This window comes from Doryrhamphus excisus, linkage group LG17 (genome assembly GCF_037039965.1).
Source record: "Doryrhamphus excisus strain RoL-2023G ecotype Guam linkage group LG17, RoL_Dexc_Guam_v1.1, whole genome shotgun sequence".
NCBI classification, from domain to species: Eukaryota; Metazoa; Chordata; class Actinopteri; order Syngnathiformes; family Syngnathidae; genus Doryrhamphus; species Doryrhamphus excisus.
Window position 1 is genome coordinate 487175 of NC_136373.1, and position 16940 is coordinate 504114.

At 44.7% G+C, this 16940-nt stretch overlaps 1 protein-coding gene across 6 annotated transcripts in view; it reads right to left on the reverse strand.

Annotated features, from left to right (window-relative positions):
• arhgef25a (Rho guanine nucleotide exchange factor (GEF) 25a) overlaps nt 1-15993 on the reverse strand; it is a 31733-nt gene extending 15740 nt beyond the window's left edge. For 2 of the 6 annotated variants that reach the window (XM_078797965.1, XM_078797964.1), the window contains exons 1-2: nt 15538-15988; nt 14369-14471 (exon numbers count right to left, since the gene is read on the reverse strand). In XM_078797965.1, coding sequence (XP_078654091.1) covers nt 14369-14471; nt 15538-15630 — 196 coding nt within the window. In that variant the 5' untranslated portion in view covers nt 15631-15988. Of the gene's footprint in view, nt 1-7896; nt 8603-14368; nt 14472-15537 lie in introns of those variants that run through there. The other 4 variants (XM_078797969.1, XM_078797968.1, XM_078797967.1 and 1 more) reach the window with 3 other exon arrangements.
• Between the last annotated feature and the right edge of the window lie 947 nt (nt 15994-16940).

The window sequence follows — 16940 nt, forward strand, 5'->3', positions numbered from 1 at the left end:
TAGCTCTTAAACTCGCCAAGAAACGTTCAGCAGATACGAAATGTGAGCGAGTGAGACCTCTCACACTAACATGTTTTTGTATATTTGTGTCAGCTCAAAATAAGATGAATTTATTTATGATACTGCTTTTAAATTGTAAAAGTTTGTGAGTAAAAAGCCTATTTGGGAACATCCAGGAAGGATTATTATTAAACATTTGCCACAATGCACCTTTCCTTCATAAAATATACAAATGAAAATACCTAAAACAGGACAATAGTCATAAAACATGTCATCCAAATTACAAACTCAATGTCATTTCTCTTTTAAAACACGTTCAAATACATAGAAATTCATCATTATATTACAGTAAATATGATTTTATTACAATAATGTAACTATTAGAAATCCCCCAGTTTTTTAATACTTAACGTGAGCTGCTATTTGTACTACTTTGTTCACTGTCATTGAACGCACCATCCTACCATTCTCCGATGCCCAGAGGGATGTAAGGATGGATTTGGATGGATTTCCCCCTTTTTCTTTTACCTCATACTTGCCCCCCAATGCTGATACGATGTGGGAATGCATAAAGGTAAGATGTGCTGACTTTAATGACTAGCTAATGCTAGCACAACACTGGACTTCCGCCACGGTTGTCACATTGACAGCCCGTCAATAGCAGCTGCAAGTCCAGTTTAGCTGGCAGTTCAATGCCAACATCATCAAAATGTGAAAAGCAGTGGTTAGTTACGGATACAGTACAGGGTACACGGACTACTGCGTTGAGTACAAAGTACAAAAACTTTTGTGAACATTTTTGACCCCCCGACACCTCTACTCAAGAGCTGAAATGACACTGATTGGCTGATTGGCTGATTGGCACAAAACTTTGCCCTCTCATTTATGCATCCGAACTATAATAACATTACACCTCATTGTGCTGATTTAAGCCATCAATTCGTTCATCAAATCGAGGGCAGGACTTGCCCAGACGTGTAGAGCAAGAAAATATCAACTTGATTCTTTTCCAGAGGGTCACAAATACAGTATTTAACAGTATTTGACTCTAAAACTGAGGAGCCAGCAAAAGGTACACACAAGCAAAGGAGCTTAAAGTGACTGGAGGAGATGGACAGGCAGGGAGTGAACCCCCCCCCCCCCCCCCCTGCAGAAGTTTGATCTGACTTCCCTTTAGTATTGATCATTTTAAGAGCTGCTGAGTTGATGACTGGAGCTAAAAGCGTCCGTGGTAATGGAGTCCATATCAAAGTCCATCTTCTTGGGAGGGCTCTGCATTTAGAGACCCGTGTCGGTGGCCTTGCCCCCCCCCCCACAGATGACACGTGACCGGCTGAGACAATGCCATTCAATGACGACAACAGTGGGGGTCCAGCAATACGATGGGTTCAATGACAGCACGGCCATTCTCTCCTTCTGACTTCATCCTCTTCGCCATCGCTGGTAGACTCACTTCACCCACTCACAGGAAATGGACACTCAGCGGATGTGCAGACTCAAGCGAGACAACAAGGCACTTAGTACCTGAGGCATATGGACTGGAAACCCTGAACTGTATTGGGATGGACTCTTCCGGATCACATGCTGCCATTCCCAAGAGAAATACATTTTAGACCTTTTGCTGCGCCGCAGTTTTGTCTTTTAACCTGTTTCACTTGCTCTCAGTCCCATAAATCCTACTGGCCGGGGCCAAATGAACCATTCCAATCACAGGGATCTCATTGTGGAATTCTGCTTTCAGCAGTTTGGGAATAGTTTGGAAAGCAGAATTTTATGTCCAAGAACTTGACTGTCCTTGAACTCAACCCTATCAAACCCCGTTGGGATGAACAGAGGAAGAAAACCTATACACCTTCACAAAACGGTGTATACTTTTTTGGAATCGGGTTTTCGGTTAAATCGGTTAAAGGGAACCTATGATGCCTTTTTCCACTTTTCTGCCCTATAAATGTAGTTAGAATGTTGTGTTCTGGTGTCAAAGCATGCCAAAGTTTCAGATAAGGAGGTTTGGGGATTTGGAAGTGAGCCTCTAAAGAAGTTTGGGATGGCTCAAAACACTCTGTTTCAAAAGGCGTGGTAAAACTGCCCCTTTGTGATGTCACAGAGGGGCGGACTTCCTTATATGGGTCATAGTTCGGAGGCACTTTTGGCGTGTGACCGATCACGGCGGAGTGGGCATGCCCGGAGGCGGGTCGTGGGTGGAATAAATGCAAATACAGCTGGAATAGGTGCAGATTCTGCAAAATCTAAAAAGTTTTCCGTGCGAGTTATTGTGTGTAGCTGCTCTATAGGAGTCAAAGGGTGGGAAAATGAGCATAATAACAGAAATGACGGTAGTTCATGAGAGAAGGTGGACCAATGCCACGCTGATTGAAGCTATAACCGTGACTGAGGGTTGAGGGTCAGATTAAATACATATTAAATAATACATATACATATTAAATATGATCTTCATTGTGGATCCATGATAGTTGCTTTCCCTTGCATGCGTGAAAGAACGTATTGGTGTGCAGTAAGAAAGACGGCAGCAGGACAGACAAGTGAAGAGAGATTTCCTGTTCCCCCGTTGACCCACTTTTAAAGTAGACACGCCGCCTCGCGAGCAGAAGCACACGGTCGTAGTGAAATACAACAGGAAGAAGCTAATCACCTAGAACAACAATAGAAACCTCCATAAAAGAAAAACTCAAGATGGCACATTATTCTATCTATGAAGCCATGAAATAGTTGATCCAAATAATAGCATCACTACACGTTGTATATTTACGTTACAGCTACGCTAAAGCATCTGGCGACTCAACCAGGGTTCTGTGTGGCCCCCGAATAGCGTTTGTCATCTTTGGTGGGATGAAGCAGTTATACTTTACTTACTTTATTTACTTTACTTATACTTTACTTGTACTATTGAATCTATATTCAAAGTATACTATACTGCCAATCATGTGATACTGACCGCCTTTAGTGCCCTTAAAGCAATAAACTTAACAAGAAGAAGTCGCTGAAAAGCATGTAAGTAAATCATGCATCATTATGTATATCTCGCAAGTACATTTAAGTAATAAGTACATTTGAATGATTACTTTGTTATTTAGAGTTTCACCAACAAAACCTCTCACTCTGAGTTTTTGGAAACCCCAAAATGAGGTTTTTGGTTGTATGTATATTTGTATTTCCGGACTCAATGCCCAACACTTGAAAATGTTAACAATGTTTATGTTAATTATTTAGTGTAAAATATAGCAAATGTTGACATTGCTGAGGTTTTTTGCTGAGATCTTCATACTCATAAAGTCTGAAAGTGTGAAAAAAGCAGGACACAGTTGGAGGTATTTCTATGACTATCGAACTTTTTTTCAGTGATTGTCATCATTTTCACCAAATTGTTGTGCTTGACTTTGCAGTAGAAACGGGCTGCTAGCGGCGACCTGCATCGTTCTCAGCCATTCTCAGTCAGACACGATGGGCTTCCAGACAAATATTGTCATTCCTTTCCATAGCTCTTCTCTTCCCTCTCATCGCCATAGCAACTAAACCCAGAAGGAGAACGTGAGGGACAGCCAGACTAAAGATCAGACAACGCAACGACCATGTGGGCACACGAACACAACACAAACACACACACACACTCGTTATTTCACTGTGATAATTAGCATAGATTTTGCATCAATATTTACATGGAAACATCTCTAATGTGTTTGCGCCTCGTGGATATTTGTAAAACAATATTGCGGGCACAAAAGATGGCTTCATTTCAAATTCATAAATCCACTGCACCTGCCGGCCTTTGACTGTTTGGCTTCAAACTGCATTTGAAGCCGAGCTGCTCTGCTTGTGGCCGTTTGGGTGCTTTTTTAGGAATAAACTAAATACATCCAACGTGAGGCGCTGAGCGCTAATTACAGCTCGGACTCATTTCATATGTTGATGCAAGAAAAAGATGAAAAATTATATATCAGTTGGTGTACCATGGATGTCGGAGTTGGGAAGACCGGGGTTCCAATCTCCGCTTGGGCATCTCTGTGTGTTCATATTCCAAAAACATGCATGTTGGGTCAATTGGCGACTCCAAATCGTCCATATCCATAAAAAGGTAAAAGCACCTCGTCCTGGAATTGTAAAGATGACCCATAAGAGATAAAAGTGGGGGTAGAATTGGAACTAAGTGGCCCCTCTGCCTCTCTGCACTGGGAGAGAATTCCTTCTAAACAAGGTATGGAATGCACTCCTGTGTTTCGTAATTTGTTTCCTCATTGGCCTCCTCTTCACATTTACAAATAGAACCTTGAGAGAGAAAAAGGAGTTAAGGAGAAGCGTAAGGGAACTTTGGAAATATGTCTGGACAAGTGCAGGAAAAGTTTTTAAAAAGTGGAAAAGGTACGGACATAATTAACTGGCTCCATGCTGGACTGTCTGGAAAAAGAGGGGGGGGGGGGTATAAATAGGACGTACTAACTTTTTTTTTTCACTGGAGTACTCCCTCGTCAAGCTGCGTCTACCGGAGTCCGATTGGGTGGCACGCCGGACCGGATCATGACCAGAGCCACAAGCGGTCCCCTCATTCCGACCTCTACATACGTGAGCAGCGGGAAAAACAATATGGAGACTGGTGACGCAGCAGAAAGGCGAGGTGGGAGGACGGGGGGGGGGGGTGACAAGGTAGAGCGTGGGCTCGGGGGCAAAGATTAAAAATATCTCAGCGTGCCGAACACTAGGTCGGGTTGCGGCAGCGCGGCAGCATACCTTCAATTCAGCTATTTTTGTTGCTTTTTCCATAATGTCTCCGCTCTCCTTATAAGCTGATGGGAAAAACATCTTCTCCGGCTGAGACATAAAAAGCTACGCCGCTTTTATCGCAACAATTTTCCCTGGCATTCGCCAAGCGGCCCAATGGATTTGTCATAGAAAATGGCCGTGTCTTGGGGTCAGCAGCAGAAAAAGTGCAGGGTTGAAGCCGACGTGCTCAAGGATGCTGACAAAGTGTCCGTGTTTGATTTCTAAGAAAGCAAACGGCCCGGGAAGCTCAACGCTGCCAGAAGAAGCAAGATATCAAAGATCATCACAAAAAGGAATCCAAGCCATAACAATGAGACAATCGATTGGACACCCAGATGACATGAAACCCCCATCCCACCCCACAGTGCTGTTCCGTTGTGTACTTGCTAGCAAAGCCACGTTTGTTTCCAATCCCTGAAGACGCCACCATCAGCCACAAGTGCTTGGAGTTCCTGATTCCCTACCAGCAAAGGAAATGTATTTTCATCTGTCAAGGGTATTTCCTACTGGACTGTTTAGTGAACATGGGCCACCATGCAGCTGGACTAGCCTGGACTAACATTACTTGGTCCAGTAAGACCCCATGTGGGACGACTAATGAACAAGATGAGCCCATCAACACGAATGAGGCAGTATGCTGAGTTTGCTCAGAAGAAGGCCCACCTGAAATATATACGTACACCTAACCCAGTTGTCACAGTTTCACAATGCTTTATTTGATTGACAAGTCCCACTGCTGAGTAACGGCTCCACAGGAAGGAGACCCAAATCAATAAAGGAAGTCCTTGTGCAGAGAAGGTGGAGCAAAGTGAAGGAAAAGACCGTGTGGCTAAATGTTGTTGCTTAGGTTAGCATCATGGTCGACAAAGGCAGCGTGAAAGGTAAATCCATAGCAACGAAGAAACACGATCCGTCAGGGATTATTGATCCAAGGATGGGGTGGGGAAAGCAGGAAGACGGACAGGTGGAGCCATGAGTATAACGCCAGAGAAAAGCATCCAATATTTCAACTACGACTTGGCTCATTGACTGATTGACAGTTTTGCCAGCGGGTCATTAGAGACAAACACTGATTGATGTCAAAGCGGTCATGTGACCTTGGCACCCAAAGGGGTGACACTCAACCAGTGATGGCCCAAATCACATCTGAGAGAAACACTTTGGGGGGGTGCTGGTTGTATACGGGGGAGCACACAGTGAGGGACTGACCATCATCACTTGAAACCTGGGAAGATTCACGGAGGGGGTTCACGAACCCCCCCGCCAATGTTTGCATCCAAAGCCAGCACAACCTTCCAATCTGGTGCTTGTGTGTCTCACCAAACGTGACCATGACATTATTGACACCTACTGACCAGAGTGGAATAACACACGTATGGGAAAATCAATGCTGGGTTTAGGAAAATTGCCCCCCCCACACCTAAAAAAAACGACCATTAAACATCTCCCTCCTTTTGGTAGTGACTGATGTTGTGCTTCAGCTCTAGAAGAAACGGCTAATCCACAGGGATTCTCATGGCCACCATGAAGTACGTATGTAGATATATGATTGATATAGATATACGCTACATAGAAGCATGCAAGACTCCTGGGATAGGAATGTTCATGGCCGACGTCAGAGAAGAAAGTAAGTGGTGACGGAGGAGATACTGCACAGCATCTGTGAACAACACATCCAAACTCAAAGCAGATGAGCTGCTTCAGCGCAAACACGAGGGGGTGGGGGGGTGGGGGGGGGATGCAGACGCTCCATTTATGCTGCAAGGCTAACATGAAACATGCACTCAATGACCACTTCATTAGGTACGCTTCTACGTTTTAATCAATTCCATCCATTTTCTTATCCTCACTCGGGTCACGGGGGCATGCTGTGCTGGAGCCTATCCCAGCTGACTTGGGGCGAGAGGCGGGGTCCACCCTGGACTGGTGGCCAGCCAATCCCAGGGCACATATAGACAAACAACCATTCACACTCACATTCATGCCTATGGACAATTTGGAGTAGCCAATGAAGCTAACATGTCTTTGGAATGTGGAATTTGGAATTCCGGATGTCCCCTCCTGGGGCTGCTGTACATTTCTGTTATCTTCACCTCTTATTGTGGTTTTTATTGTGACCTCTTTTAACACATTTTGTCACGTCCGATCTCCCGTGTGCTTCCATATCCCGATCCAAGTGGAAGCGTCTTTGCTAAGGTTGCATGCAAGGGGTCGAGTGCGGAGCTGCAGGCTATGGAAAAGGAGAGGATCTATTACATAAGAGATTAAAGTGAAGGAATCCAGGGTATTTATCCAAGAACGGCAGCCAATAATAGTAAAGCCTCCTTTATGAGCACCCACCCCCCATGTGTAGGGCCTCAGTGGGTAGCTTGGGAATTTATCCCTTTCATGTTAGCTTGGAACAGCCAGGCGTCGTAGCGTATGTCGCCACATTGTTGTTTTTGAACTTTCCCTTGGCATTATTTCCGTGTGACGCTGAAACGATACATAAAGGTGGAAAAGCGTGACGAGGACTTCAGCGTGGAGTCCAAACAACAAGAAGAAGACCAGCATGGACTCCACGCCACCTGCTGCTTGGACTCAACCACACTACGGTCTAATTGACTGCTGCAATTCCAACTTGGAGGGGGGGGGGGGTTCAGCACTGTTTTGGGTCCGGAGGAATGTTTCAAAATGGACCCAGTCCGCCCTCCTTGTGTGTTTCATTTCGCCACGTGCCGCACATTCCCAAATGAAGACACTTTGGAATTGTGTCTCATCGGATTTCATGGAAAAATGCTCCATGAAAGTCCTTTCCTGTTCCTTCTGTGACGATCCTCCGCAGGAACGCTTCTTTCTTCACTCATTCAGATACGTGTGAAGAAGTGTGTGTGTGTGTGTGTGTGTGTGTGTGTGTGTGTGTGTGTGTGTGTGTGTGTGTGCCACACCAGTTGCGTTTGCTGAAGGCAGACAGCACAGGAAGGAGGATTGAGGTTATTACCTATTAAAACTTTGGCATATGCTCAGAGGAGGACTGGGTGAACGGAGGTGAGGCCAGAGTAGAACCAGAGTAGTGCATGTGTGTGTGTGTGTGTGTGTGTGTGTGTGTGTGTGTGTGTGTGCGCATGCGTGCCCGCCACTGACCTCTGACTCGGGCATAGCAGCAGCCACACTTAGTCAGGACTTTCCGGAACAAGTGCTGGCAGCCACAGCAGCCTCGGTGGTGGTGGTGGTGGTGGTGGTGGTGGTGGTGGTGGCCCCCTTTCATGCTGCTGGACCATGGGCAGAGGTGGGCATGGCCCGCTGCTCCCACGCTCCCACTCGACTGCTCGCTCAAGCAGTCCGACTGGCTTCAAGTTGGTATCCCGGCCCAGGAAAAATCAACAAACGGGTTTAGTGGGTTTAGCCTCCTGCTGGAGTGACCGCTGCCGCCCCACATCCAGAGGGGTCCACACAGGAAGCCAAGAAGATATCCACACTCTGGTTTTCAGCAGCCACGCAAACATCCCAGCGACAAATCTGTTGTGTTCTCCTTCTCCGCCTCTTTTCCTTTTTGTTGAGCTCTCGCCTCTGAAGCGCCTGGCCAAATGATAAACTGCTTCAGCTACGGACAGATAGAGCCTAGAGAGGGGGGGGTGGGGGGGTGTAAACCAGAGTAAGGGGAGGGTTGAGGAGGGAAGGTGGAGTCTGCAAGCTCTCCTCGCTGTGGCTATTACAGGATAAGGTTCCCACTCCCCTCATTCTGTCTCTTCCTGAACGCCCCCAACCGAGAGAACTACCTCCTCTTTCCTTTTCAGATGTTTTTTCCATCGCTTCCTCGGCTCGCCTCGCTCATGTGCCGCCTCTGTCTTCGCTCGTATGCGCCATTTTAAGAGGCTTACACAGGGGTTCTTAATGTTCCTAATACAGGACCAAATGAACCCCCCCACACCCCATCTGAGCACGCTCCAAGTTGACCCTGCAGGATAGCAATAGGATAGCAATGCCCTGGCCTCTACTGACATTATTAAGTATTAAGTAGAAGAGTAGAAGCCATGTTAGGTTGCAGGTGTAATATTTCCTATTTCCTATTTCCTATTTCCTGCAAAGGGTGACATGCAAGGATGCTTTCCATGGCTAAAGAGTGTGTTTTCCCCGGCATATATGAATTGTCAGGTCATATTTCACACGCACACACGCACAGGAGAATGCCAACATTGTGGAATTTGAGACCCCCTTGCTCTCCACAGGAAACACAAAGAAGAAAAAACAAGAGCTCAGCGTGCAGGACTGCAGCTAAAAAAGCCCACAGACATATTCAAGCTCGGTAAATCTTTAAGTCTGATGTAGGAGGACAGATGTAGTAATTGATGGAGTAATTCCCAAAGTAGAGTCAAACAATACGCAAGCGACTTCAATGGCTGACAGGGAAAATGAAAGTAAAAGCTAGTAAACGGTGGAACAAAATATGGTATTTGTCAGTGGTAGAAGGTGACTTACTCTGGGATTCTCGCCACTGCCTATAACTGCTAATATTCTCATAAATATTCATTCTATAAAATGATTGAGAAGCTAATCAATAACAGGTTGGACAAATGTATCAATACCAAGGAATTACTATAGTAATTCATTACGGAATATGAGGATTAGTTTTGAACTGGGTGAAAAGATACTTAGCTGACAGGAAGCAATACGTAAAGCTAGGAGAACACACATCTGCAAGTTTACTGGATATGGATATGGATATGGATATGGATACGGATAATAGTCCAGTTCATAGATGTAGTGACATTCCGGGCCAGCCGGGGGTTTTGGGATGATGACATGACAAATTCATGGACTAGGGTCTCTGCGTCAGTAGTACATCGAATAGGTCGTATCTTAGCCATGTTGCGGAGATGAAAAATGCTGTTTTGGTAAAATTCTTAATGTGCTTATGAAAGGACAGAGTCCGATCCAATATATAGATCTGGAATCACTGGGCATGTCCCAACCTCTCTGACTGTAATAAACATGTAATGTCCCTCTGATGTACTCTTTCCTGATCCTATCCATCCTGGTCACTCCCAATGCCAATGAGAACCTCAGCATCCTCATCTCGACTAACTCCGGTTCTGCTTCCTGTCTTTGAATGATGTCGCTGAGCGGCAGCATATAACCGTTGAACAGAAGAGAACCAAGCACTGATCCTTGTGAAACTAAACTACTAGCTAGCGCTAGCTAGCAGGAAATGAAATGCATTGAAGATATTTCTATGATGTGCTGAATGAAAGAATGAATGTAACTGCTGAAATGGAGGATTACATACCCTAGGATTACTAACATAGGATTACTATTACTATTACTATTACTATTACTATGACTATTACTATTACTTAGATAGGATTACTAACCCTAACCCAAAGTCCCCATGAGTCAACATCAGGCAACATAGCAATGGAATGAGAGCAGGACAAAATTCATCATGACTTAAGATACCAAAGAACCTCAAATGTTCCTCAAGTTGTGTACTTTAGAATTTGGTATTTACTATCAAAAAAGTAACACCAGCGTATCAAAGCGAATCGGACCTTGAATGTGGCGTATGACCCCCCCCAATCCTGACTCAGACGTACCGTAGCCAACCAAACTGAACTGTACTGCTAGCACTGAGACGACAACAACAACAACAGATAACAGCGTCTATTCCGAGGGCCGGCCTGCCCACTGATTGGCCTCCGTAAACACATTATCCCACCTTCTACCCTCTAGCTTCTTCTTATCTCTCCATTTCTTTGCTGGGAATGGACGCTTCAAGCCTCGGAGATTAGAGGGCTAATTTACCCAACGGAATATTGAACAGCGCTGGCGCTGAACATCTCCACTTGTTGATGCCGATATGGTCGTCTAGCAATGTGTGAGCGCAGCGATGCCGCTCCACAGTCCATCCATTGGACGACAGAACAGAGCTTTTCAAAGCGAGGTGAGCTGAAACAAAGACAGCCAATCAGAGAACTGGGAAATCACATGTTACATCAACAAAGATTGTACCACAGATAGCTCCACATCTCTGACACTGCACGTAACGGGACGTCCTACGCTACCTAAAAAACACCCAACAAGGTTTTATATACAGGCTGTGACCACGTAGTACATTCAAGGTTATATCTAATACTCGCAGTATTTTGTTCACAGCGTGCAGACCAGGAGAACAAGGCAGGAGTCCGCTGCAGGACAGCACAGAGACAGCAGGGGGCAGCAGACCAAAACAAGTGCAGACCATGACATGTTGTTTCTTTCAAACTGCATTTTGGACACTTTTGGACATGTGGAAGTGGGAATTGATTTATGGGATGAATTCCATTGTAACCTGATGCATGTTAAAAAAAATAAATACTATTACCATCTTCGCAAATGCAACGTTTGTGCTCCATGCTCAACATCAGTTCTTATTAAAGGGAAGATCCCGATACCAATATTGCCCGATATTACATTCTTAGGCTGATATCGGGCCGATAATCATCATAATCACTGGCCGATATTATCATACATTGATATATTGGTTGGGGGTCCAGATCAGGGGGGTGTTGTTGATTGTTGCCAGTTTTTAAAGCCCTTAGAGACTCTTTTATGAGACTTGACTTGATTGTGGATGATGGGCAAAAATACATTTTTAAGTGATTTTCTTTTAATGCCCTTTAAAGCTGGCAAAGTGTGCTTCTAGAATACATTCATTAGTACCTTCATTAGTACTATTAGCACCTTCATTAGCATTAGTACCTGTTGCATAACAGATATCAAGCCCACATACTGCACCATCAGTCCTGCATCCCAAAACACGGCATTCTTTGCATCAATAAACACACAAGAGACTCATTTGACGTTGGACCGATTTGTCCGATGTTAATAAGTAGAACTTCACCAGTCTTCACCGTGAAGAAGAAAATGGCAGCAACAATCAAGAACGGACCTGAAGACGTATGCTAAGCTGGCGGTCCAATCCTGCTATCCTGACGTTAGCATCTAGTCAGCACATCCACCAGCTGACTTCCTGCCAAAATATGCTCACTTCAAACGTCTTCTTCTGCTACTCCCTTTCCTTTCTTCCCTCTCGGAGAGCCAATTAAGGAAAGCCGGCATCCTGGTCAGTTCGACATGAGGGGGGGTCTTTTGGCTAACGTCCCACTGACAAACTGTCTGGAAGACCGTACATTTTTTCCCAATTACAGAAGCAGAAATATTGTAGGCCATCGTGCAACAGGGTGTGACATGAGGGCTAAGAAATCGGGCTGTACGCTGCAAATGGCCCCCGAGCCGCACTTGGGACACCCACGCATTTGTACTGCTTTGTGGTGTGAGTGTAAGACGTCTGTTTGTGCCACATTGATACAGAATTAAGACATGTCGTACATTTGTCTGTCCATTCACACACACTGAATGATATGTCACGGAGGCAAAGAAATTTAACTCATCTCGCAGCAACTAACACTCAAACGTTATACCTCAAAAATATAAAACCATGTATCAGTCTGAGTTTAATATTTAAAAATGTTGCCATGATGTATTTTGTTGGAGGAATGCGGGCGCATGGAAAGAATAGAACACGGCACCGCAATGCTTCCGTCCACCACCAAGACCCAGAGGATCCGGAGCTCAAAGTCTCGAGGGAAGCTGACGTCATCGGTGCCGGTACTGTATATTTAAGTTTAAAGTAGTGTCTTATAGACCGGAATTGACATAAATTCACCACCGAATAGCACCACGCGCTTGCATGAGTTGAACCTCAAGCTGAGTTGAACCTTCTGGAAGGTCCGATGTAACGAGATGAAGCTGCAGGTTGTGCTCTGCCCATTTAAGGTTACATGTACGGTTGATTCCCATGAGCCGCCGCTCGTTCTACAGTCCTCAGATGGCCGCTCTCCAACACGCCAGCAAAAGTCGATATAAAACATTTGATGCATATTCTGCTTACTTTAGCAGTCGTCACTGAAAGATGTTTGTCATGTTTTATGTCCTCTATATGACATAATGACTTCGACTCAGCGGGCCAAACTAAGCATGCGGTGGACAACTCGTTTGGGGTGCTTCATTGGCCACCCCAAATTGTCCATAGGTATGAATGTGAGTGTGAATGGTTGTTTGTCTATATGTGAAAATCAGGGGAAAGTAAGGGCAAACGAGAAAAGAGGAAGAAAAGTGAAGTGGCATTTGGGAGTCAATTACCTACAGCTGGATTATAAAAGCAATATAAAAGTGCAAAAATATCAAAATATCAACCTTTACTCGAAATGTGGTAATGGTTGGTTCTGTCCTGTGATTCCTACAAGACCACTAAGAGGCATCTTGTTTCTAACACATAACAGATGTCCTCAGAGGCCTTTCCTTTTACTATGGAAGGGAAAAGCTACCTCCAAGTGGGCCGGATCGGTAAGATGATGGTATACGTATGAACCACGATTTTAATAAAACAAATAAATCATGTGAAATAGGGCGGGGCGATACGGACCTTAGCATGAATCATAAAATGTTTAGTCATTGTTTAGTCATAGTACTTAGCCAGTCCAATTTTAGAGTACTTTTGCATAATAATATGTGACACTTGAAAGTGCAAAGTGAATCACTTTGGGGAACGTCAAAATCCGCATTTTATTTTTGAGGTCTGTCTTGTTTCACTGATTGTTATGATTGTCAATATCAGCATAAAAATATGATATCAGTAAAAATCTGATTTTTTTTCCTGATAATGAAAACCAATATTAAAAAAACGCTGTGTTTTAACTTCTGTGTAGGATTTTGTTTACAACCACCTTGACAAGCTAATTGCTAATGATATTTCATGTTTTACATATTGGTATTGGAAATTGAAAGTTGGACAATATCAGCATAGCCCATATCAGACATCCCAATATTTTAGATCTCATTTCCCATCCAGTGGAAATTGGACCTATGCAAAATGTATCATTGGATTTTCTCTAGATGTGGAAAAAGACAATCCCTTTCGGGTATTCCAAATAAACCCATCCACGGAGCTTTACTTCGCTATACTTACTAATATTTGACAAGCCACCCAAGTCGTACCATTGCTAATAATTAGCACTGACAGCTGAGTCCAGCCCCACATATTGCATACCCTGCTTCTATTGGACCTCTTTGGTACAACCTGTACTGATCTCCACTGCCACCATCCAACCTAAACCCAGACCCAGCTACGAAGGTCCTTTTTTACAAATTTACTGACAGATGAAACCTTATTTATGGTACATTACGGCTGAAAGAGTTCACGTTAATGAAGTCCCTGATGTTACTGCAGACAAAACAATAATATGAAATATTAGCACCCAGATGTTTTGGGTCCGATCAACACAAAAGCCCAAGTTAGAACTTTCTCGCTCATTAAATAGTAGTAGTGTAAACATGGATGGCTCAAGGGGACACACCTTGTTTATTGTGTAAAATGGAAAATAAACGAATAGCGACTGCATGAACACCAAGAGAGAGTGACTGAGAAGAATGAGAAGAATGTTTTACAACTCCGTCATGTCAAAAACCCAAGCTCGGAAGTTTCGGTAGGCCGAGGGTCCGACTGGTTTGGTGAGGGCCAATGTTTGGACAAGGCATTGTGGGTTCTGTCATGGTCTGTGGAGTTTTCAGGTCCTACCTGTTCCTTCTCTGGGCTGCTCCCAGTCCAGTCCCTCGGACTCCCAGCTGCCCTGGACCGGCCCTCTTTCGTCTTCGCCTGATGGGAGGTCTGCCCCTGAGAGCTACACACACAGAGATGCTTTGTCAGACGGAGTCCTGGTCCCAGGAAGGAGGTCTTGGTAAGATTGCAGGGTGCTTATAGTCCCAACCAGGAAAGCCGACCACAAACAAAACACTTGCGGTTCTATTTTTCCAGAATGTCCTCCACGGCCTTCCTCCTTTCCATGACTCAATAAGCAAACATTCAATAGAAAATTGTTGAGGTAAAACATTTAGTACTAAGTTTGGGCATGACTGGACGCAAGTTTCAGTCTGGACCCGAAAGCCATGTAGACCTCAAAAAGCCATGTCGACCTCGCTGGTATGTAGCGTCTGGTAGATGGGCTTTCAATATATGAAAATAAGCATTGTTCTACAAAACATGGGATTATATCAGAATATGAAGATAGTCCTTTACAGCAGCGGTGGGCGGATCAATACAAATATTGATAATATCGATCCCAAAAAGATCGATACTTCAGTTGGTTTCAGTTTTATTCCAAATGCAACCTGGCTGTGCTCCCTTTGCCCCCCCCCCTCCCCCCTTTGATCTACCGTCACATGACAGGCAACCAAAAACTGCCCGCTACAATCTGGCAACCCGGCCGGCAGGCAGGCGGACCCCAGCATTCCATGGAGAGAGCAGGAGGATGGCAGGAAGAAAGAGGTGGACTGTTTGGTGATATTTTTAGGATGAAAACGAGACCACGGGAAGATGTATCATTTGGAGTAAGGCTGTAAAACTAAAACTTTTATTGTCCTAATAAAGGATTTTATACCTCCTTGTAAACGCTGGGCCGCCCATAAGTATGTTCTTTCTCAAAAAAACGTTTGCAAAGAAGAGTAATGATGAGTGCAAGTGTTTTATTCAATATAGCGAAACTATATGAATTATAATCATTCTAGTTAAAAAAAATACATATTGTAACGTACCAATAATATTGTTCAATATTATGGAGAAATCCCAAGCTAGCAAACTCCACAGAGAGATGGGAGCCGATATTCCGTCTGGCTTGCGGGGTCAAAGTGCACGCCACATCTCCCACCGTGTTACAAAGCGGCGTTCCACGTCACAATTTCAGAACTCACCCACTGATTGGGCACCACCACTGAGGTCAGCATGTCCGCCATGGCTCCTAACATCTGGTCCGTGCGTCCCTGATTCTTCGGAAGCGCCTTCATTCCTCGGCTTGAGTCTTCTCCCCACTCAGATTAACCTCGGCTTTTTGTCTAGCTTGTCTGTGGAGCTTCTGTGGGAATCTGAGGCCACGTACAAGGACTTCATGGAAAACAATGATTGATTCTGGACCAGAATCAGGGTACAGGAGGTCTAGTTTCATCCACCACGCACGTGTGGGATAGCTGTAGAGTCCTGGTCCGGGTTACTTTAGGATAATAAAATGTTCCTTCTTACTCTTCTTCTTTTATGTCCGGACTCCACCTGTGAGGTCTCGCTGAGGAACTGTCCCGTCCTGCTCCTCAATGTTCAACTGGTGAGCTAATCTGGTGACTCATCACCCTCACCCTCCTTGGAATCCTCCTGTGGAGTTCTTCATTGGCTGTAGAAGATCACCACCCCTTCCCCCGAATCTCTCCTCCCCTCATCTTTCCTTCTCTTCTTCTCTTCACTACCTGAATGTTTCCCCGTGTACCCAAAACATCTCAGATGTGTCCCATATGTCTTCTTGTCTTCCTCTGTTTTCCCTCTCCAAAACTGGGTCCAGGTCTCTGACACGTGGAGTGTGTGAGCCGCCGAGCCAGCCCCAAATAAGGAATGAACACGCTGCTCCTGAAGACCAGCTCGTGGTGAAAGGTCCAATATGGTCCATGTGGCGAGAGTGATGATGGGATGCTTTCTTTGTTCTAACTTGAAACGTTTGGTAACAATTTGTTCTTTTGGGGATGAGTCAAAACCTCACAAGTCTTTTTTTTCCTTGTGGGAGCTACTTCTACGAAGTGGAAACGGCCAAGAGATACAACATTTATTTTCATAACCTATTTCAACACAGCCAAGATGCTTGTTTTACCAGATCGTTACCAAAATGCTGCTATCACAACTCACATAAATGGAACACTCGGGATCTAAACGGCCACTTTCTCAATAAGTGATGAATTTAAAGAGTTTAAAGCTAAAGTGAAATCTGTTGAGTTCGGCTCGGGTAGGAGCGCAATGCATTGTGGGTTACCATGTAGTACGCTGTAGTGTAAACTTTTTGCATACTGTCAGGAACAGCATCTTCCCCTCTGGTTTCGTACCACTGGAGTGTGGATAGTACGGGCAAGGAAGTATGTAGTAGTAAGGACGGGGTTTCGAACACAGCCAAAGTGGTTGGCTGTACTTTACTTGCTCTGTGCCAGTATAAATAGTTAGCTTGCCTAACACAATTACTATAGCACCACCCAGTGGTCGTCATTAGAGCAGCAGTTCATTTGATTGAAAATGCTGCGTATTTTTAGGCTTTATAAAATAGCTTTGCGCCCCAGAATAAACC